Source organism: Haliotis cracherodii, unplaced genomic scaffold, assembly GCF_022045235.1.
Source record: "Haliotis cracherodii isolate W230 unplaced genomic scaffold, xgHalCrac1.p SCAF_1, whole genome shotgun sequence".
In the NCBI taxonomy this organism is placed as follows: domain Eukaryota; kingdom Metazoa; phylum Mollusca; class Gastropoda; order Lepetellida; family Haliotidae; genus Haliotis; species Haliotis cracherodii.
Window position 1 is genome coordinate 54,500,290 of NW_027266264.1, and position 25,164 is coordinate 54,525,453.

A 25,164-nucleotide genomic window follows, 5' to 3' on the forward strand; every position below is an offset into this window, starting at 1 on the left:
AGTCAGTGTTCTGTGTCTGAGTGGGGTATTCATGTTAAGCTGCGGCATGATATATCAGTGGGCTAGCACTATAAAATCGACATTACTCCAGACTAGTACAATCAGCCACACACACACATGCATGCGCTTCGCTATATAATTACTATAATCATAGGCGCGACGTTAACCAATGTCTCTTCACCTCAAATCACATATAAGTGCAAAAGTTAAAGAATGGGATGCTGCTGCAGTGATGACTATGTGATATAACAAGTTGTTTTAACTCGAAAAAACGCTGCTACTAACATGCGACATCATAACATGATGTTTTAAACTCATTACGTACCTGTTATATAGCACAATATCTGGAAGCCATATTTTTTCACAAGGTATCCTTAGAATCTCCAACCCGTTGAAATCCTTGGGGTCCCATACGAGTCGTTCATCTTGCCATTCCTACAAGAAACCGCTAGTGGTAAGTTACAATGTTTCAGTACACATAGGTGTATTCAAAATATGAACATGATAATGAGCCTTAAACTATACATTATTTTTTTAATGTTTGAGTAATCCTTGTCACCCAATACATATGTGTACCAATAACATATGTACATATTCCACACATTCATAGTATTTACAACGATCAATGAACAATACAGAAGAAAATAAGGAAATATATTCGACACACTGCTCCCTGAATGCAACAAAAATGCCTTGACACATTCTCTGGTCATTGCATTTCATAACATTGCAACATGAGTAATAATGTCACTGGTAATTCATTGTTTTATGCTCGTGTATGTTGACATATCAGTTTAGAAACTAGAATAGGTACTGCAAGATATTCTACATGCAGATCACGTCGTTTGAAGTAACCAGTAACCTTAATCGCCCCCAACTAAACGTACATAAAATTCAAGGTGATAAATCACTACTCTTATTTATCTATAACGTAGCCATATTGGATTTACAAAGAAATATGCAACCATAAAACCTATTTAAAAGAAAGTTAATGACGTTTTTCTCTGTCATAAAACCATGCATGATCAATCAGAGTGCCAAATATATTACAGAGAGGAGCTCGAATAAACGGACCAGAAACGATCGATATATGAACGATGGGCCTAAAGGCAAATATCCCACACATACATACATTCAAGACGGGCCCAACCCTATAATAATAATAATAATAATAATAAAAATAATAATAACAATCATAACAATAATAATAACTACAGTATCTTAAGCGACATGATGGTGTAGCTCGATCGTTTTATTACCGTCTTCGCCATGCTTGTGGTTTTGACACAGAGGTCCATCCATGGTACGACCCGGAATATGTAGAGGGCTTCATGGAAAATGATAAATATAAAAGTCTTTGGAATTGGCAGCCTCGGACGTATCCAGGCCAACAAACATGATCTTGTCCTTTTTGATAATTCCACTGAACTAATTTATATCATTGAATTTTCTGTGTCCCTTTTGACACCAATGTGACTGACAAGATTCAGGAAAAACATGGCAAATATGACCTCGCAAGATAACCTGAAAAAACATGGTACAAGTAAAAATATCGAATACTAACCGACATAATTTTTGTCACTGATGGGTCAAATTTGCGTCTCCATAAAGGTTTTGGAAAGCTTTACTGAGGCCTTCTGAGTAAGAGTCGTATGAAGCTCTTTGAAATATTGGTTGAAAGAGCATGTTCGATTTTACCTCAAAAGTTGTGAAATGTAAACTGCAGGAATATTGCCCGACAAAAAGTGAAAGTTGACTGCTGGAAATTGGAATAATGCCATTTTGACATAGGAAGAATATACATGGAGCTGGTGAATATATTCTTCCAACTGGATGGATGGTAATAAACATTGAATTATGGCCCCAAAAACAAAACCCCGATGTCTGAATCGTGCTCAGTTAAGTTGCACGAAATATGACAATGAGTCATTAAGCACGACAGTTTATGAAGTAGGTAGACCACTTAATTTATCAGTACATTTCGCTTTCGTACAAGGCTTCCGCTGAGCGCTCATTTCACCATATCTCGATAATAATAACTCCATCTAGACATAAGGACAGAATAATATATTGGCGGCTTAGTGATCACTATAATCTTTCTGTGGACTGCTAAATTGATATGCATTCGATTAGTTTGTAAGTTGAGCCAACTTTCAGCTAATCTAATATCAACATAAAAGAAAGCAGCGTATCTTATCTAATTGATATATCTATGTCTTTTACATATATAGGCAATACGTATTGCCCCGTGGAACAGTTATTATCTTTTCATATTTGCAAAAACCATCATGTAGAAGTCCAGCTTAAGGTATATCAAATGCAATGCCTCTCTGTGAATAAAGTATTTTCGGGGAAAACATCGATCGACTGTGATGCAGCAATGGCAGTTCGCTTTTACAACTCTTAAACACAGTGTATGAGAGCTGATGTATTTACTGTCACAAACGATTTCATTTCGATGTTATCCAGTCATAAGAACGAGATGATCCGAGCGGCAAACTTCACGACTGTTGGCCTCAGGGATGTAGTAATAATAATGCTGTCACGAAGTACATAGCAACTTGATCTACAACAAGTAATGATAATATAATATAAAATACTACCTTTCGTAACATTTGTACAGGCAATATAATCACATAAAGATGGATATTTGAAAAAAGAGCAATGTGTATAAACTCACAGCCAGACCGAATGTACCTGATTCAGCTGGATGGATAAACTGCATTCATCGCACTGTAGTGAAATTCAGAATATCAATGTCCTGATGAAAATTTGGAAAGGTCTAACAGTGACATGAAAGCAAAACCTCGAATAGCTACAGATATACGACCGCGGCATTTGTCCATTGGTGTGGTGAATCTGAGCGAAAGAGACGTTAAAGATTTTGACTCTTAACGACTGCCTACGGTTGAATCGACGGCAAACGGTCCTCGTGGTTCTTGTACATGTAAGTCTATTCGGCAGCACAAGGTTTGATTTAGATGCACACATCACAGATCGATATAAGTTTGTGCTTATGCAAATGCTCATTTACGTATTGACTTAATTGGAAGTGGAAATCAAGACATGTAAATAAGGCTTTTCATCGAAGAAGACAACCATTGGAAAGAGAGTACGGTTTATGGGGTCTGTGTTCCTTAATATAAAACAATGTTATACTAAATATAAACATTTCCATCCCTGTACGCAAGATCTGTCTCTCGTGATTTTGTTTTTCCATATTGGACAATTTATAGAGTCTAGCTATGTGTTGTAAAAGCTTCACTACTTTTAGAGACCATTGATAAAACGGAACTTGGATGAAAGGGAACTAGGGACCTGGTACTATTGACATCTATTTGCAGTAAGTATTATTATGAACATGTGAAGATGCTCATTTGAATGCTGGGACCTTCCTCGTGATAAGTACAAGCCACATACAGACACACAGAATACATAATCGCTCAAACACACACACACACACACACACACACACACACACACACACACACACAAACACACACACACTAAGATTGTTAGTGCATTTGGAAAGAGCAAATATTGAAACCGACAAATTCAAAGCCCACACTCAACGGTGACAGAACAGGGTCATCCACCCGTCGTGAATAGAGGTTAAGGCCATCATACAGTTGACTTTAGAAGTCAAGGAAATAGGAGAAGGACGACATTTTCAAAGAGTGCAAGTCCTGAAATAATATTGACAGGTGTATCCTCGGGTGAAATAAAGTCGTTCTGAAAACCAGCAAGCGATCGCAAATGCCAGAGGCAGTGGCACCCATGAAGGCATTGGTGGATAGAAGATGAGATGCAAGCGTTGCATTCTCTTATCATGAAGAAACAATCGAATGACCCTTGGATGAGTAACACAGAAGCAGAGGATGCTAATCTCTTCTTTGTTCTCCCTCGTGATTCACAAGTGCGGTGTGTGTGTATATTTGCAGGAACCCGTTTGTACCCAACTCATCATTCAGTCTCAGGACTATGCAAACATTTTCATATTCGCTACTGAAAGTCGTGTTGCCTAACGTCACGTCAACATGGTCAAGGACCGCGATGTACTTTCCCAATAAGTTGGTTGGTTGGTTGGTTTGATGTTTAACCCCGCACTCACCAATATTCCAGGAATATGACGGCGGTCTGTAAATAATCGAGTCTGGACCAGACAATCCCTTGATTAATATCATGAGCATCGATCCACGCAATTGGGATCAATGACATGCATCAACCAAATCAGCGAGCCTGACCAACCGATCCCGTTAGTCGTCTCTTACGACAAGCACAGTCGCTTTTTACGGCAAGCATGGGTTGCTGAAGACATATTCTATCCCGGATCTTCACGGGCCTCATAATAAGTAACATGTCTTTATAGTTGAATACAATTATGTTTCATGAAAAAAGTGTTATATTCTTTAACATTTCAAATGAATATTGAATAGAAAAGATGTATATATTTAAAAAAAACTTTGTCCTTTGTCACAGACCTTCCTATGGGAACTATTAAGCAGAGTGTTCATGTGGTGTATACATCTTTTACCGACTTATATTTTACAAACACGTGAATAATAATGCTGTTGGTAAGGTTCACGTAAACCCACGTGACGATGACGTCGTCCTGATGACGTGGCATCACAACAGACAGAATAGATACTTCTTTAGCTTTTTCATACCAGGGCACATCTCGAGGAAGACATGTGTATTTGTTATTTCTAACTTAAAGCGTAGCAGGAAATGTGTCAATCAATGGCATCATTTGTAGTATTCGTATGACATGGTACTTGGAAATGTATCAGTTCAAGGACATCAAACAGTATCCGTATGACAGTAAATTGCAAGTAGTTTTACTGAGTTGTATGTATAGATATTGACACGAAGCTACATGCATTTCAGACCATGTGCCCCCGGAACATATGGCTTTTTCCTGAATACAAGTTTGTAAACAAAAATCAACATGGCGAACTTTCTTACAGTTTTCTCAACTAAATTGCTTTTCTGTCTCATTCAACGTCGTTCCAGCACTAAGTACCAAAAGCTCTTGTCGGTTTTAAAGGAACGGAAATATTGCAACGTCTTATTATGAGTTAAAGCATGTTTAATGTTTGTTATAAAACATAACTTTGTAGTTATGGCTGAAGTATAACGGCGATCTGGACGTGAATATGGGCCGTGGGCGTGTGTTTACTGTAGAGGAGACCACGGCCAATCTACAAAAAGCACCGACTGGTTTACGTGTTAATCCTCCAAAGGCCAGTTATTTTTTTCAGGTCTGACTTTCTACCACAGACAGAGTTGAGTATCCATCACATTTATAACAAACAGACAGAGAGACTATTGGATAGAAAACTGTCCAGGCAGCAACATGTCAGAGATAATTCACCACTGGACATACTAAATAACATAATGAAATATATGTTCGAGTATAAGGTTATATCATGTTCATACATATCTATATCAGTAAACAAGCAAGAACAAGCATTCAGAACATGCACTTCATTTTTTTCTGGATCAGAACTTGGCATCCATTTAACCGATGATTGATTTATTTGTGGGAAAATGTCGAAACAAACTGAAATGCTTGATATTGATTTTGAAGACTGACATGATAAAGACCAAGAATGACACTGTACAGGGGATTTTTAGATTATTCACATGAAGGTTCGTGTAAATATTGACTTTCAGAAGCTAACGTTATATACTTGCCAAAGGAAAGCTTACTTCAAGCAGCTCGTGATCCTACCTAATACAGTTATTTCATCATTTGGTTTACATAGATGAGAGAAATCATCAACTGTTAACTAGAGTGTGAACCTGAGTCCCTGGCTTGATAAAGTATACAATCTTTACCAACAAGTGTAATCATCCACGAAATGGCATCGGTGGCTTGAATGTGAAAAACACTTTTAATGGATCAGTTCGTCCATTCGGAATATTCTCACACTGTTTATTCAATGTTCTTGCAGGGTGTATCGCTTCTCCACATCCACGCCAAGCAGCCACCACGGTATACACACACCAAATGTCGGATAGGTCACTGGACGTTTGAACAAACAGTTTGCAAAAAATGCTAACAGAAATGGTCAGCACCGAACAGCCTGATGAACTACACCGAATTGTTACAGTGTTACAGACAGAACTGTAACCATTTTGCACGGGCATTTACGTTTTGATTAATTTGAAAATTTGGTTACAGAAACTCCTTGCGATGCAATATTCACGAACGCCATGCTATTCAGCTTAAATCTAGGGAGAGCTTTTCGTTGCTAACTTGGTCGAAGGAGCTATGTATATTATGCAGGACGCTAGACAGGGGCTATTATAAGGCTGTAGGACAGCGTGATTAGCCCTGATGAAATACCCGCCACCTTACGACCACAACGTACCAATAATGAGCAGGATATTAGCCAGGAATCACCGTTTGCCTATAGTTGATAAATAGAGTAATTAGGACAGACTTCTGAAACTCAGATTGCGCCAGGAAGAGCTGAATTACGACTATCGATGACCGATTTGAAGGTTTCTCGCGGACGCCTATAGCTGGTTTCATATACCAACGATTTGTTCTCGAGACCAGTTTAATTATGAGGGAATCCCAATTTGCCCGGCTAACGGGCTGAAAAAAAGCAAATGGAAACTGGTCTGTTTCGGAGTAGGTGAGCAAAATGAAAACAAAGAAACAAATATTTGATCGATAACTATTGATGGGTATCGAGGAACCTCGGTCATTGTGTTATGAATTGACGATCTTTATTTACACAGCAACATACTGTGGAATGAAAGTCGTAAATAGTCTTTAGTTTACGCAGTAATGACCATCCAATGGAAGCAAAGGTCAAAGTTGCACGTCCAGGTTCTTGCAACTGTCCATTAAAATCGATACATTCTCCATAAAAGCCGAATGTAGATGCTGCAGTAACCGCATTTACATTACCAATCGGTTTAAGAGGCATCTTCTATATACTTATATACACTCGGTTTCATAGATGTTGATAAAGACGTGGTTTTCTATTTCATACTTGAGACTTTAAAGTGAAGCACGGGTTGACCTATCATGGCACTTTTTTAAATTGTATTTTAACGTTTAAAGTTGATAGTTTTGATGTGATTAATATAAGCAAGAGCAAATAAGTAAGAACAGCATATAGGTGGTCTCTCATTTTTTGAAAGCAAACAGCATGTTTCTAACCATTCGGCCTCATACTTCAGAGACACGTCTTTGATATACACTTATACGTGGTATCACATCTTTTAATAGACTTTTTAACGACCACTCCTCCTTGAATAGGTACCTCCTTGAAAAAAGTAGTATGTTACTCTTGCTATACCGTGACATTGGCAGAGAGCTTGAAATGGTTTGTCGTGTTATATATTCCGAAATCAAAGAAAATACAATAAAAACAGTCAAATGAAAAAATGACAAAATATTATAAGGACCCTTTGGTCGAAAGACAAGTACTGGTAAATCTTTGACTCATCCACATGACTAACAGTTGGAATTTATTAATTGTAATACTTTCATGTTTTGGACAACATGAAATCCAATGGTGAGATAGTTTTAACAAAGTAGTTTTTCTAAACATGAGCAAGCTGATATTTCAAGTAGAGCAATGTAACTATTTGGTGGAAATCTGAGCTTGTGTCTTGGACGTTTAAATCTGCTTTTTACATGCATTTATTTCATATTTATTCTCAAAACCAATACATGGTTATCATTGTAGTGGGATACCTACCCCGTTAGTTTACCCTGGACTACGCTTTCACTACATGTTATACATGTCATGTATAGGTGTGTTTGTAAGTCTGAGGTATTTCAGATATTGATCAGCATGCACCAGTGATGAGCAACTAAAAGTGTAACTCCTAGCTTTAATGGTCGAGATACCTCTCCAAATGGTGAATCTTAAAACAACTTGACATATGTTAAGATAATCGAATCTTTATTAGATGAGCAATCACAGACACTTACATCAATCTTAAGTGTAGTTCTTTGACACTAATTGCTAAAGGATGTTGATATACATTAGATTTCTTGTAAATATATTCCTGTTAGTAGCCAGATAGTGTGAAATATTTTACATCTCGTAATTGTTGAATTAATGCTTTCGTTAGTGTTTATCACTTACATTAATATTGTATCTTGGTTGTAAAACAGCCATCGATATTCAACCTTCACGACTAGTCTGTATAACCTAATATAAACTCCTATATATTCATACAATGTAAATTGCATCCTTTTGACCTTCATGCTTATTTCATCGTGGTTATTTCTGCAGTAAGCAGTACACATTGCTGTCAACACATTGTGTTTGCGTTAGAATGAATTTCTTGAAACTAAAGTTTGTGTGCAAGAAATTTCCCGAGCAAGAACGAAGGCTGACGATTTCGTAAAAAATAGTATGATACACAAACGAATAGTGTTATAAACGTCAGCATATTACTTTCGCGGAGTAGTAGTGTTGTGTTTATAGATCCGTGTCGAGAAACATAAAAGGCAAAAGTTATTGTCTGTGATGTCATCACCTCCTATGACGTCACCACACAATACGACAATATTAATAAATGGATTGGCGTATGAAATCACTATAACATGTGTGATGCCTATTTTGAACTCGCTTATCTAGCTTATCTTGATCCAGATGGAAATGATGCCGTGAGTATAATCTGATCATCTTGTGAAAAAATGCTGTGAGGGAATACCATCAATCCAGTTACTGGTAACTTTCTAAAGGTTACTATACTGCATACACGTACCTTCGCATCGGAACATTCGGTCAATTTACAACGTAACTCACACACATTTCTGTGCATGGGATTAGGCGGTTTTTTTCTGCCCATGGTTAGAACGAGGACGTTTAATTTGTCTGCAGTTGCTTCAATCAATAGTCTATTTAACCGACCCCACGGGACTGTTATGCACCTCCTTCAAGACTCTCATCAGCGTCTTATTCTTGAAAACATTTATCGAATCACCCAACGGAAAGGAAGTGACTTTCGGGCCGACATGGACATTTGGATTGCACTGGTGTACATATACATAGCCTTTGATGAATATGGTCTAATTCACCATCAACGTATTTTTTCACATATTTGTTCTTCAACGTTTAACATTACTACCAGAAAAACATATTTTCCAGTAATTACTTTTGTCGCATTTTCGTAATGGTATGATAGTTAATCATGACATACCGTTTGATGTTGCATCCAAGGATGTGACTTTTTCTAAACAATGTGAAAAAACTAAGGTAATAGGATTATCTTCAAAGAAATACAAAACATGATTTTTCTCGTACAACATGAATCAATAACTGTACTATGGTATCATGAATAATTGCATTCTGCTGCGATCGAGGGGATGTTCACATGTACTGTGTTGGCGCCGCTGCGTGGACTGTATATATCTGCATGGCATTGCCTCGATTAGTAGATTTTGCCTACACAATTTTGTAATTCTGGACCCGTTCCACAAAGCGATGTTAGTGTTATAAGTATTCTTATAGACATTGCAGTCACGATCGACCAGAATGTGACACTTTGTTTCAGGCTATTGTCTACATTCAATTTCATTTTTCCTTTAAGGTAAATGTAACGTATTGTTCTTTATGTGGAAGACTAACATGTTGACTATGACGCTGCTTCATTCATGCTCCAACGTTATAGAGCACGTGGTCTGGAATATCTATGAGAAGTTCCTCATTGCAAGTTTCCCAATATTTGTAAATCCCCATCAGACACGAGAGGCTAAGTAGCTAAGATGGCTTAGCGGTCATGGAGCTGCAAGTGTGAGTAGCGTCCTTAAGCTGCCATGATCTAGTTCGAATCCATGATTTTCCCAGATTATGACCATCAGCACAATTTGGGGATTTCTTAACACTCACTCACTTACACACTCGCCCACCACACAACCTTGAACGTGAAAGAAGAGTCTATATGTTAGAAAGAGCCGAATAAGTAACCAGTTCTAGTGACTAGTATTGTTTACGACACAATTGCATTCCATCCATACTAAACAGTAATATGCATACAGATAAGCTTTTACTTTATATATCCCCGCCACGAATCGAACGTTTTTAACCCCCGATCCCAGCTTGTCACGGTTCTAGACAGGTCGGCACTTACTGCAATAAAGGTAATCCTACGATATGAATATATTGTGATAAATGCATAATTAAGCTTATACATCTCACAGAAACTGAATTTGTAGGATGATGATTACGGCCGCATACACACGAGCAATTGATGAATGTTGTGTTGCATTTCATTGATCGTCTTGGCCCATAGACCAACCATCATGGTCAGTGCAACGAGCTGCCTACATCTAAAAGTTGCCGTGCACATGTGTCTTCAGGAAACCTTTTCACTTTCTCAAGACTATCATATGATAAACGTATGGTATCTTTTGTCTATCATGTAGACACGCAAAACGGTGACATGTCCAAAATTTGAAGGAGGTCGAATGGAATAAATGAATGATGTGTATGATAATGCGATATTATATTTCATATGATGTAATTTTGATATGAAGTTCCTCTCCAAAAGAGCTTTGTTCGTAAAAACTCGTCAAAACTCAGTACGAAGCCATCTTTAAAAGCTCAAATTTCAACAAAGCCTTTCAGAACAAGGACTTGAAACATTTCAAATAGCGATTCAGCCTTGTCAAAGACAACAAGGCGTGGAATACTTGTTCAGGTGTAACTTACAAAGATTTGTCGAACTATTATAAATAAATACTAAATAGGTAATTATTTCCTTTTAACGAAGGCCTAGTGGTTAAAGCGTTGAGATGGATACTTGGGTTCTGGTTCCACATGGGTTAAATGTGGAAAGACTAGTTTTGGTGTTCTCTGCCGTGATATGAATTGAATACAGCAAAACTGTGACACAGTCACACACTGTGCTAAGACACCTGTAGATCAGGGTGATGAAATGTATTGTTTAAGAAGACTTTCAATATCAATATTTTATCCCAATATTAATCTGAGGCAGGCATTAATGAGGCAGTGTTAGAACCAGCAAGTGTCTACATCATTACATACTGAATTCGAGAAGCTCATTTCCTTGGAATATACACAGTGGCCCATTTCCACAACGACTGATGGGTATAGATATAAAGACAGTCGTTGCGAAAGATTTGATGTTTGGAACGAAGACATGTAATGTTTCATCAACATTTTAAAAGTAAATATTGAAAATTTGAATTTCCCCCAAGAAAATAAATTTGTTAAAATGTGTGATTGATTTTTAGTGAAAAGGATCACGTTTACAAAAAGTATGAGTGTTTGAAGAGGTATTGATAATAGCATCGTCCCTCTTTAAGTGTAAGGTATCTCGAAAGTGAAATTCCATTACGCAATCAATGTCCAACTTACATGAATGTTACATAATTCGACCAGGACTCGCCCTCGCGTTTTTCGAACATTAAAACAGTGGACTCATCAGTGGTCACGTGAAACTGGAAAAAAGGTTTTCAATGATATCTTTAACATTGGGGCATGTTTTTTCAGATGCCAAGGAAGAACTTTAAACATCGATAAAACCTCCACGACGTCTATCCAGACGACAGAGTATCTCATATTGGATTGCAGCTAAATCGCAATTGATGTCATATTTCAGTGAGTGAATTAGGTTTAACGCCACTTTTGACAATCAATATTCGAGCAATATCATTCTAGGGGACACCAAAAATCCAGTATCAATTGGACCAGCATGGGGATTCGAACCCTGTCTTCGGCGTCAAGGGGGGACGCTTTAACAGTTAGGCTCCCAACCGCCCCTGATGCATTTAAAAGCGCCCAAACTCTTTCCATAAGACATCTGGATTGTATGATTCCATCCTGCGCCACCGCTGGTACCCGTCACAAACACATGCAAAGGAATGTCAAGAGTTCTCTTGAACAAACACGGGTACATATGTTCCAAGTCAAAATCGGGAGTTGCACCGGACATCATTTTTGTCACTGATACGTCAAATTTGTAAATACCATGTACATATCTACCATAATGCTAGTAAAAAGGGCACCCGAAATCAATGCCGCCCGAAAACATACTATAACGATACCGAAACGTGCCTGTTGAAATTCATCATTGCCATATAGATTTGAATCACACAGAAGTCTGTTTTGAGAGAATATACTTCCCAGCATCTTGCATCCCCGCTCAAAGATTATACAGTATATACAAAGAAGGTATACCGAGTTTGTTTTTTTATTGAAAATTGAATGAACTGTTGTTAAATTTAATTAAGCCAAGTTAACCACAACCTCATTCCTGCAATAATTTGTACAAAGTAATCCGCGGCTGGGTAATGTTGTGTAAATACAAATTGGTTCAATGAAGACTGGACTAAGAAAAGAACTTGGAAAAAGAACCCTACCATGTTTGAATTGTACATTTGCGCCCAAAAAGCAAATGTATTGATTTTCAAAGATAAGATGTCTAAGGCACACATAAGCAGTTGATTATTATACGAATTTACTTTTTTAATTTTTGAAGGTTTTAAATCAAATTATATTTTTTTAAATATAACCATGTGGAAGTATTCAATGAGTGCTGACTTAATGCCAGTGCAGTCCAGTTTTGGATATAATATCGCTAATTTAAAATAATGTCAAATGAAAATCAAACATATGATGAAATCAACTGAGATATACTGTTTTGTTTTGCTCCCCAGTTTATATAATTTTAATCTTCTGGGAGGAGGATGCGATTTGGTTTCCGATGAAATTATCGCCATGTCCAAATACTGTTTCTGATATACGGATTTTACTGTCATCAAATCAATATTTACGAAACCTATTTCTAAACAATTAAAGTGGAAGACCTTTCTAACCACGTCTTCATCTCGTATTACCATACTCGTGTATGCTTTGTAAGACAGAGTCGCAGCTATTAATATCACCATCGCGAAAAACAGCGTAACGCGACAATAAATTCAGCCATCTAAAATCAACATGATACACAGCCGAGGACCATACGCTTGTTTCCACACGCCTAGTTTCTATTATCTTTGGTCAGTTTCATACTACGTTGGACTTTACAAGGACCATTTTGATCGCCTAACCTTGCCAAGACAGGACTGCCTAAACGACGTGCTCTGTTTAGCAATCTATGGATCTAGTCGCTATTTGCTGTAAATTACAAACTCTGTTCCCGAACTTCCTGTGAGGAGTTCACAGGAACCCCGGTATCCTAAGACAACTAAATAGTGGAATTGAATGCAGGCAAATGCTTATTCCATCCTCACAATCACACGTTTGGTGGGGCGACGGAATCATTGCCTCAGATAGAAAAGAATTATGGTTTCGTAGGGGATTACGATACCCATTTAAATGAAAATTGGCCGGTTAAGGTCCCTTGTCCGACACCAGAGAACCTTAAATTTCCATCTTAACGTCGAGATAAGACCCTCCCAGAGAATCGAATGCGGTCTTACGGGGACCGAGTCTCCGCGTGCACGGAATAGTTGCCCTCTGTCTCCGACTAACTACAACAGTTAGTCATGTCAACAGCAGGGCTTCGTCGGGCCTATTGATATTGGGAAAAAGTCAATAGATGTAATACTCTGCATATTTTGTACAAGTGATACGTCTTTCTGTACTTAGATAGGGCCATTTTTACACACTGGTACAAAGCAATCTGATGAAAATAGAATAAATGAGTAGGCTGAAAGACTAGCAATATAAATCAGGACGCCTGGTTATGTATTACCGTACATGCTGAGCGAGAAGGTAAATTTCGATATCTTCTCACTTCGTCATCTTGGCTCTGTCGCACAGACTTTCTGTTTATTTACTGCCATATCACTGTTGCTAAATTGCCTTTCATCCAATGAGTAAGGGACGTCACTTTAACAAAGCCATGGCCAAAATTACCATTTATGTAATCATAAAGCTATATAGCAAAACCAGTTTGCCTCAATTCACTAAGTTCTTAATACACACCAAAGTCCCTATTTCCATGATACTCTATTTCTAGCGATTTGTAACAGAAAGCGCCATCATTCCATCTGGCTTAAGGCTAGGCCTGGGCTGTTTCTATAAAAAAAATCACGACCAACTAGAGCGAGCTAAATCTATGTTTTAACAGCCAAACGAATCCGTTGTAAGACATGATGTTTTTTTCCATTGATTGGGTTTTAAGATTTGTTTCATCCGACTCGGAAACTTTAACGCTATACGTCTAGACATTAGTTGCAGAGAAGGGAATGTGATTCGTGACGGCCGGTCCGAATCTTTCCGTTCATATTGATCAATGCACGTTCATCGTACTAAGAGATCCCACACTTGTGAAAAAGGCTGCGTTGGTCGTTTAAAGAAGGATTATAGTCGTGCGGAGACAGCTCTTGATTTGTAATTATAGAGATGTGATTTGATTCACGTTTAAATGTAGAACACACCACGGGTGTTTGAAGCCATCATGGCTTTGTCGTCATTCACAACTATCGAAACGAATATCTATTCACCTTCGTTAAGGACTGATTAAGTAATTTTTATTTCATTACAAGGCCATTAGTAAAGACGAATATTAACATGATTACATTTACAACCAGATAACATTCTGCATCAGTCCTATCAAGTCAATGGGCGTTGAAGAAAGGAACGATACCAACATGACAAGCCCTGTTGGAAGTCTGGACGTTTCTAGCTACAATATCAGTCATGGGCTGTTTCCACTGATTACAGGGATAACAATACCGTAACAATGACAATGATACCTTGAACAATGACAAGATCATAAACCAGGAAACATATACCATTCATCATCCATTCATTTACCGACAAATAATGAGGAAACAGATGAAATGATAGTGAAGGTGTAAATGCCTGTACAATTAATGTCGGGCGTGTAGATCAATATCTGATGTGTTCACCATTTTGAGTGATACATAACACCTTGATGGCATACTCATGGCATATTCATGTACACATTAAAGTTATTTTTCTCATCTATGCAATAAGAACAAAATAAAGAAAGAGCAAGGTAATTGATCGATAAATTAGAGTATGTTCAGAAACGGTCGTCATATCTTTCTGTGTACAGAAAGATGTGTTGTTAATCGCTTATGAAATAACAACTATGTAAAATGTTTGAAATAATATTAGTCAATTCCCTATGGCTCTATGCAAACTTAAATGTTGTTTTTATCATGTCGTCATACTGGAGTTGCTGGAGAAAATAAAATCTGTCAACTAAATGAAATTTGAAGGTGAAATTCAATTCTTACTTTTATGGCCGTTCTACAGTCATCTGCGAACAGTATAAAAAATATAATTATACTAGTAGATAATATATGTTGTCATCCATATGTCCATTGGTTCTGCATTTTGATACCAACTTTGAAAATACCTACATGTATGCGTACCATGCTATGAAACTCTTTCTTAAGGTTGTTGTATGCTTAGCTATTCCTCTGAAAATAGGTATTTTATGTATACAGGTAATCATTATTTCTCATCAATGTCAACACTGTGATGCAGTGAACTGTTTTGTTGTTTAATGCCGCACTCAACAATATTCTGGCAATGTGATGCCGAATATAAATAATCAAGTTCTGGTTAGACAATCCAGTGATTGACATCATGAGCATCGGTCTACGCAATTGACATGCATAAACCATATAAGCATGACCATCCGATTTCGTCAGTCGCATCTTACGACAAGTATGGGTTCCTGAAGACCCGGATCTTCACGGGTGACGATAAAACCTTTAAGTATTATAACAGTTAAATACACCAATCAAATACTTTGTAAAGAAAAGTACACTGTCAGACATACCTGAAACGGATGGGAAAATCACAATTTCCACTAAGATCAATTATGAAAGTACGAAAAAACATGACATAACTTCATGTGTGAAATCTCGTTAGTTTAAGCGATAATTCAAAATGGCCAACGGTGGGGTTATGGGTTGGTTGACAATGTGGTAACACTATTTCAATGTATCACAAGAACACATACATTCAATGCGCGAATATTCCAATGCTTCAAAAACATCTTCGTTGTTAACAGAAACGTCGTTTTCTCACTGTCAGTAAAGAGAGCTGCGCAAAAAGGTTTTAAACATATGCAATACTTCACTCGTACCAACTATTTGTCCGGATATCGCCCAAAGCGTGTTACAAATTGGTGTAGTAATTGCGTTGGGTAAATGAAAGCATAACTGTTATGAGATCAGCAAAAAATACATTTATCTTACAGTCATTGCGGAAAAAGTCTTAATGAGACGTGTTATCAATAAAGTGTTTAAGCACTTTTATGCACATGTGCCTTTCATTCACATGTATAGCAACAGCTGCTACACCGCCAGACACCGCGTTAACTCGAGGAACCTAGTTGACTAGACACACAAACAATATCTGTTGCCACAAACAATCATGGAGATTGGCTAACGTCCTTGTTCATTCTTTTAAACGAATTCTAAGAAACACATGCAAAGTAAATTAAACGTCCTTACAGTGAGTGAGGAATGTTGATTTATGCACAGTCTGCAATTTCAGAGCGGCCTTTGAATTCTATGGTGAAACTATTGCCGATAGGACGCAGTTTGTTTAATTTAATATTGTCAGGCACTTTCAGACAATGACGGAATTTGGAGCAGCGAAAGCAAAGGTCGAGCATCAGCATCAGCCGCGACCTGCACCATCTGGATGCAACGACACACAGTAAGTTTTCTTACGACAACTGACATATTTGTTCTTGCAACAGCTGTGGGGATTCCGGGTAAGAACATACATAAAGTTCTCAGCATCCTACGCTAATCGTAAGAAAATGGATTGGGTGGGCACACTAGTATCCTAATTGTGTCATGATCAATGCTCATGATGTCAATCACTGGACTACCTGCTCCAAACTTGGTTAATTATAGACCGCTGTTAAACAGCTGAAATATTGCTGCGTTAAACTATAAACAAAGACATTTTACAACATCGGGCATGAGGAACTACTTTAATTACATTTATGTCTGCTTGGTTCATTACATAGCGTTGAAGTTGTTGCTATCGATGTACGTATCATGCCGTGACAATATTAGAAAGTATCTTATTTCTCTCACTCTCTGAGGTGAAGATTTACTTCTACCGCTGCTGACTACGAAAGAAGTCAATGAGTTGGCCTGAACCTTCTATCAGATTATCTACATTGACTTGGTTCATGAACATGCTCGTTAACGAAATCAAAATGGAGTGTTTTCACGAAACGCACTTGTAAAGATTCTTTTTATTTAACATTTGAATGAATATCAATTTTGTTTAGATCTGAAAAGGTCGGTTCTAATACCTATCCCAACATATATTCTTAGAAACGCCTTCAGCGCAAAATACACAAGGTCAAGGTGAAAGACACGGGTTGTCCTAACAGACATGTCTGCAGTCGATGTAATCAATACGGTATATGTGTTTTGATACACCTCCCGTGAAAGGTGTCCATACAGTACCTCAATCCCATCGGGGAAACCACGGAGGGCATCCCCGCCTTTGTTATCGGCTATGAGATTTCATTTCCTGAACCCTTTAGAAAACTATCAATCCCACGCCCACTCAAACATCCGCCTTGAGTTATAGGCTGAAGAATTTGTATTATTGGCACCAAAGAATGCACACAAACAGCAGTTACCATGTCAACGTTGTCCTGTATATCAACCCAGGCAAGTAATAAGCTTTAGATATTTGTATGCCCAATTACGAACATGAAAAGATAAAAATATACCTGACTAATTCAGCATCTGAAAATTCATTTAAGAAGGATCATCGGTATTCGAAACCTTGAGGTGTTCTCGAGAACATCAAAGAAGGCCATGGAGATAACTGCACGAAGGAAATGGTGTTAGAGATGTCTTGAAGTACGCGAAATACATATGTTGCATACCATCTTTATCTGAGGATGAACGAGTGTATTAAACAGAAGTTGGGTCTTCCCGAAATGCTCAACTTAGAGAGGGGTGCTGGGGTAACCCAGTGGATACAACTTTCATTCGTCACGCCCAGATCCGGGTTCGAGTCGGCCAACAAGTACAATGTATGCAGCACATCCGCGTCTTAAAACAACATTCATTTGGCCACTAATAATCCAAGAACAATTCAAGTTCGTCCATGGTGAGATATTGTCAGTAATCGACGTAAACTTTTAACGTCTCATGTTAACGCATTGTCAGTTGTGGTCAATAACCTCAACCCGAGGGGCGGTCGGGTAGCCTAGTGGTTAAAGCGTTCGCTCGTCACGCCAAAGACCCGGGTTCGATTCCCGACATGGGTACAATGTGTGAAGCCCAATTCTGGTGTCCCACCCGTGATGTTGCCGGAATATTGCTAAAAGCGGTGTGAAACCTCACTCACTCACTCACTCACTGAAACGAACCTGGAATATAACCATATTGTCTGTAATGATCACTGACCACAAAACTCCTGGGTTAAAACGTATGTTTAGAAAGAAATATCAAGTAACCCTAAATACGGTTGGATAATATATTGTAAGTAATGACCATTAACCTTAAATGTCCAAGGATAAAATTTTGCCAGTATCGGTCATTAACCTTAAACAAAGATAAAGTGGCCAAACAAGGGAATTGGGCCAAGAACTAAAGCTTCTGGTATATCGATCATCTGATATCGTTCAATTATGGCAAAATAGCCAATCCCCTTCCACTGATTTACCCATCTGGACTAGGAATATAAGAGACAAGTGAAACCGCCTCATCTGTTCATATTCATATCTTTGCATATACTTTCCAAATAAAATCCATTAGACTGCATGCCAAGAGGGATGACTTCAACATTCCAATAGTCAAATTTTCCTAACGTCGAGCAAAATTCCTGCAGCTCCGGCCTACGTTTAACAATTTAATTTCTACAAAGGGGTCAAATCGGTCATACGACACTTGCTCAAATATTGTAAAGGCTCAGTAAAGCTCTTAAAAGGTTTGTGGTGAAATTTCCTAATTTGACGCATCACTGACAAAATGTGCCCCTCTGTTCCAGTATTTATTTTCAGAACGGTTGACTTGCCTTTGCATGTGTTTGTGACGGGTGCCACCGATGGGTCAGGATACATAACGATTACTAAAATTGTAACAAATTATGTAAGCGTGAAGCAAGTAAAAAATATAATTTGCTGCTTCAAAATAACATAAACACAGAACATGTTTTAACTCAATGTGTACATTTCTAAACATCGTTAGGAATAAAAGGTAACTATTTGTAATAGGAAGACCTGGCGAAGACGGAACACAGGCAACTAATGAGACTATCGCCACAAAACTCATGCATCACAGTAACACATTTTGCAAACGGTGCATTTTAACTTTCTTCATAACTATTTATACCCAGGGCACAGTTTACCCGACATGCATATAATACACCATTAACTGTATCAAGAACAGAATATATATCCTACCAAAGTCGGAAGTCTCTTCCTGTCTGACATATATAATCTGCTATTATGCAGAAGAAGTAAATTGAGGAGAAGCTAATATGCATTGCTCCACTAACTTAAGAAAACAACAGAAGTTGATGAGTGAATAAAATGTATTTTCAGGATGGTCAGTTTGTTCTGAAGACCTGGGCGGTGCGAGTACAATTTAATGCCATTATTCCGCTCAATGGTCTTCGTGGTTGGGCGTTCAGACGTCTGGCGTACCCAAATAGCTCCCTGTGTGCAGCTGACAAACCGGCGGTAGGCTGAGATCTTACTTGCGAAGCTTCCACTCTAGCTATGTCTGGATACTCCAACTTTTAACCTGGCAGCAATTTGCACATCCACACATCGATGATAGAGTCTTGGTGAAATTACCCCCGTCAACTTAGATTGGAGTTCAGCGAGAGGTACCAAATATTAGATAATTTGATGCCCCCTAACGACACGATAATACGCTGTACAAAGAGGAGGAAGGCTTTCAATTTAGTGTTGAATCAAATGAAGAGCTTGATTACTGGAATTTTTCACCACAACATTATCGTCTTGAATTGCATGACAAATCTTGTTTAAACCCATACATTTCAGGCCCTGACAAATTGATTGTTTGTTCTTGCGATATTTATTTCCCAAACGACTGTGTAACTAAAGAGAAACATAAGAAAATCTATCTCAGCATTTATATTTTATCATGACTGAATGATGTCTTTCCGACGAAATACCGTAGTTTTTAGTTTTAGGTCTTCCTTCTTATGTTATATATGACCCGGTTTATGTTTTTTAACATACATCTCTTCACCACAGTAGGTAATAAAGTTACTTTATATAATACCTGGTTATGATTGAAAAATAGCCACGATGAAAACGGTATCGATTCCGAAGAACAAATATGTTGCGGCGCAAGCACGTAAAACACCAGAACATCCGATGTGCAAACGTAATTTTAAGATAAACATCACCTGTTAGGTTACATATATGACGTTACGTGATACGGATGTGATGGCGGACAGGATCCATGTGTTGAGGAAACGAGGAAAGAAACTTCAGAGGGTTTATGTAATCACTTACATAGTCCACCTCCTCTCAAGACATTCAGCGTCCTGACGTGCCGCGTGTACTCATTACCATTGCGTGCATATCATGTTACCCAAACATGTTCTCATTCGCTGAATAATATAATAACTTTGACTACTGCCAGACGTATTCGGTCAGTGACATTCGTTGATTAACTAACATGCTAACATACAAACATTGTTAGTGAATGTGACTATGCATGACAATACCCTTCTTAGCAAATCTATCGCCAAAGTCTGTAATCCTCATGTTCCGTATGCCAAAGGTCCCTAATCCCCTTAAATCACCCCTACTACTGACAAGCCAATATGTAGATGACCCCCGAAGAGCTTCTTCGCCTGACTATCTCGGGCATCCTATCGCGACATGTCCCCAAACAACGGACAACAACTCCCACAGGATCCCACGTATTGACATTGTTTAATTGAGAAACTACAATATGCCCTTGCCTGAAATTTGAGACTTGGGTAATTACATCGTCCAAATATGTTTTCAGATTTTCAATCCTTTAATCTCATTTTGAATCTCAAGGCGCCACTGGTTAAGACCTGCCGCGTCCTCTAACTGGTGCCAGCATCCGTTTCACGAACAACGAATTTGAAGTAGTCTTACGCTTCCGTAAGCTTTTAGTTTCAAGTTTTTGTTCGTACTTTAGACACTTATTGATCGTATTCTTTGTCGAGTTATTACATGTATATGTTGAACAGCTCGTCCTAAACAATAACCTGGCGTCCATCTCCCTAAGGCAAATTTGCTGCTAACGGTATTTCCGTGTGGTAATCAATACATCAGACACCCAGGGAAGGAAAGGACTGATAACGCTCTTATAACTTTTGAATCTTATTATCTACTACAAAAACAAGATAAAGAACGCCCACATTTGGAAGGCTGTGTTATGCAATACCCACCAGCCATGACAGATTAACTATAGTCATATGAACAAATAGTGCTCTTGAACTTTTGAGTAGTATATATTATGAACATGGATGAGTAGACACATTTTTGTTTTGTCTTTGTAGGCATACATGTAGCTCAATTCCATATCAAGAAAGTAATTAACTTTCAGGTCATGCCTGTCTTCTCAACATGCCATTGTATTAGATATTGTGATATCCTACTCTCGAGGCAAGATTCTGCTGATGTCAAGTCAATTTGATAAAGATGTATCGCTGACAGTGCCCTCAACCCATGTCAAAGATAGACCATCAGAGTATGTAAGACCTACATGTTTGTCAGCCCTCTCGTGGAACGTCTTACACTGTCCTGTACTCGTTTACAGAAAATGTGTTCCAGTGGACACTTACTGTCACTTGCCCGCCGACTGTAACTACATTTACTCGCATATACTAAACTAATTTGTGCCTTCATTTGAAACACGATGTTCTAGTACACCTCAAAGCGATCGGAAACAACAAAAAGCACATACTGACTATGATGTAGAAGGTAGATGCTGCTAGAGTAACTGTAGTGGCTGCTACTATCCGCATCAAGCTATCAATCGCCAGAGGCATTATTCTATTACCACCAACCTCGCATGGCTTCGAAACGTTAGGAGCGACTCCTAATTTCTGACAAATTATCAGCTTGATGGAATCAAAGACAGTAGACAAGTCATCACCGTGGGCAGAATCCTGGAAACTTATATTGTCCAACTCGGCACACATCCGGCAATGGCTCGAGGCTATTATCTGAGAGGACTGTAAATGCCTCGTGGTGGGATCTTTAGTGGGCCAAACTGTCAACACTGTCTGCTCCTGTTGAAGACGGTATAGTTGATCATCTAGCTTTGACTCGGGACGTCTGCTGGAAGATAGCTTAGTTTACATGAAGCAGATTAAACCACAGTGCAATACGCTTGGCGGAAATAATGACCTGATATCTGATATAGGGTTGGGGGACTCTATATAGGAAGCTGGTATCTGTGTCACTGAATAAAGAGAATGCCAGCTTGAATTCGGTCTATCGGTTATGGGAGATTTATGGGGTACGTTACTCACGAAAATATCATCTATCAAATAATATTCTGTTGTCATGGCTGATTGTTATTTAAAATACTACCTATAGTTGGTGTGCCTATTTCGGAAAATAAAGTACAAAGTGGAGGGGAGAGTTTGATTTTAAGTCATGAGCATACTTATTCAATTTGTTATTGAGACGTCAGAATATTATTTTCTATTCCCTCTGAAGACCATATAAAGGTTCATAACATGACGCATTGCAATTGCATACCCCTACACATATGCATCCCTGAGCTGGGCTTCTGATACCATCATAGTTGCCATAACTAATCTTATCATCGTGCTACACATTACGCTGATCTTACAAGCGGGGAAATGACCGCAGCCCCTCATCAGGGTAAAACGGATATTCAAGAGACAAGTAATTGTTCCAAGGAAAATCGCCGGTTGTAATGACATTGACGAAAATTACTCTGTGACAGGAACGATAGGTTACGGAGTTCCTCTACGCCGTAAATCAGATACAAGTACGTGAACTGGGCTAATGACAGAGATTCAAGTGTATTTTCACAAGGCAGTTGTACAGGCTCATATCAGGCTCAAGTGTATTCTTACCATTTGTACTTGGCTCGTCACATAGGCTTATATGTACTTGGACCATCACAAAGACTTATTTTCACAAGGCAGTTATACAGGCTCATACTAGGCTCAAATGAAGTCTTGCCAGGCATTTGCACTCGGCTCATCACACAGGCTCACATGGTCTGGGCTCAGCACACAGGCTCATATGGACTCGGCTCATCACAGAGGCTCATGTGTAATTTTACAAGGTAGCTGTACAGGCTCATACCAGGCTCAAGAGCATTCTTACCAGCAAGTGTACTGTGCTCACAACAAAAGCTAAAGAACCTCAAAGATATCATTACAAGGTAATTACACGGTAATTATATTCTGCTCACCCGAGAGGCTCAGGTGCAATGTTATAAGACAGTTGAACTTTGATCATCACAGAGGCTCGGGTTAATTCTTGTCAGACAGCTGAACTAGGCTCACAACAGTGAACTTGGCCCATCTCAGAGTGTATTCGTACAAGGCAATTGTACTAACAAAATTTAATTGTCCCAGACAGTTGCACTGGGTCAAATGTATTTCTACCAGGCACAAATAAGAGAGTACCAGTTGCTCAGATTCAGCCACATTGATCACACGTATTGGACTAATTAATCTAATCTTCTAAAAGATACCCATAACATGTCCATATACTTTACTGATTACAACTGACTGGACGTAATAATACCAGACCACTTATTTGTCGTAATATCAGAACTATACTTAATAACACGTCTCCAAATTGAAAACCTAACACAACATGACATATAACATTCCCTGAATTCAATTAACTCTATAACATTCGTTATTTACATAGATATGAAGAAAAAAGGAAACGTATTATTTCTGCGGAGAACACTCTCTATAGTCTCCTGACAACATCTTTTGAAACATAAATGAATTAAGGGTGAATATTTAAAGGCATCTACCGCCTCACAATGATATATTCCCCTGCTAATTTCCTTGCATTCGCCAACAAGTCTGGCAACACGTACATCCAGACATAGCCTCTCGTTGGGCATCTCCGCTTGTTTGTGGCAGTCAAGTCTTCAGAATCTGTGTTCTAGGCAAGCCTGAAGCGTGAGTGTCGTCAACAACACATGTCTTCTTGGCGATACTGTCCTTCTATCTCATTTAAATGGAACACAAGTCGGATTAATACTTAATCTTCTATCAATCCACTAACATCTAGCCAGTACAGGGAAGTTGTAAGGTTGAACTGAAATAGTTCTACAACTGATAGACTACGTGGACACGTGTTCTTCTTTGCCCAACTTTTTGGGGTTAATTTATTGAGGACCTCTAATTAAATTACGAAGCCTGGTATGAATACACGTGTTTGGAATGCGCATGGCTGAATTCAAAGAGATCGCCGAGAATCATTAATATATAAGCGTATTCAACCAACGTGTAACGATAAATGCTGTTCAACAACACTTTATGAGAAGAAAAGTTATTTAACAATTAGTACTAGCCATAGGAAAACTTGTATTGTTAAATTAAATATAATTTGCTTTGACTTGATATTGAGCACGTGAATAGCTTTAGTGTGGATGCACACCAACGACTACCCACGCACACACACACACACATACATACATACATATGTCCTGTCGATGTTCAGTTTAGTTCGCTATTTATGTACAATTTGTCATATTTGGTGGCTTCAAGAAGGACTATAAACATACATTGGAAAGCAAACAAAACATCATCGAAAACCTAGACTAAACAAATCGATTGGCGTTATATTCCTCAGAGTTAATACATTTTCCAAAACGAAAAGAAACAACGTGGAAAAGGCAAACAAGCAATGTAATTCGTCCTCAGATGTAAACAACTGAGTTTGTCATTACAATGCCAATTCAAATCATTTGACATATGCATATGGTGTACTAACGACAGTGAAAAACTACACGTTGCATCTCATAAACATTTACTCTCTCTGAGGAAATCTACGCTTCTGTTATGAGCTCTGGAGAACTTCACTTTTTTTTAACTCTGTGTTTCTTGTTAAAACCATTTCAAGGAAAAGGTACTAAATTGTCCGTATTTATGTACAAGCTTCTCTACAGGACTTCCATAAATTGCAAAATCAATAGTTTGATGCAATATGTAAAAGGTTTTCAAG

The 25,164-nt window shown here is 38.3% G+C and overlaps 1 protein-coding gene across 3 annotated transcripts in view; it reads right to left on the reverse strand.

Annotated features, from left to right (window-relative positions):
* Positions 1-25,164, reverse strand: part of LOC139479518 (neuronal acetylcholine receptor subunit alpha-10-like) — a 194,593-nt gene that overhangs the window by 14,227 nt on the left and 155,202 nt on the right. For all 3 annotated transcript variants that reach the window (XM_071262372.1, XM_071262365.1, XM_071262378.1), the window contains one exon: positions 326-435. In XM_071262372.1, coding sequence (XP_071118473.1) covers positions 326-435 — 110 coding nt within the window. The remainder of the gene's footprint in view (positions 1-325; positions 436-25,164) is intronic.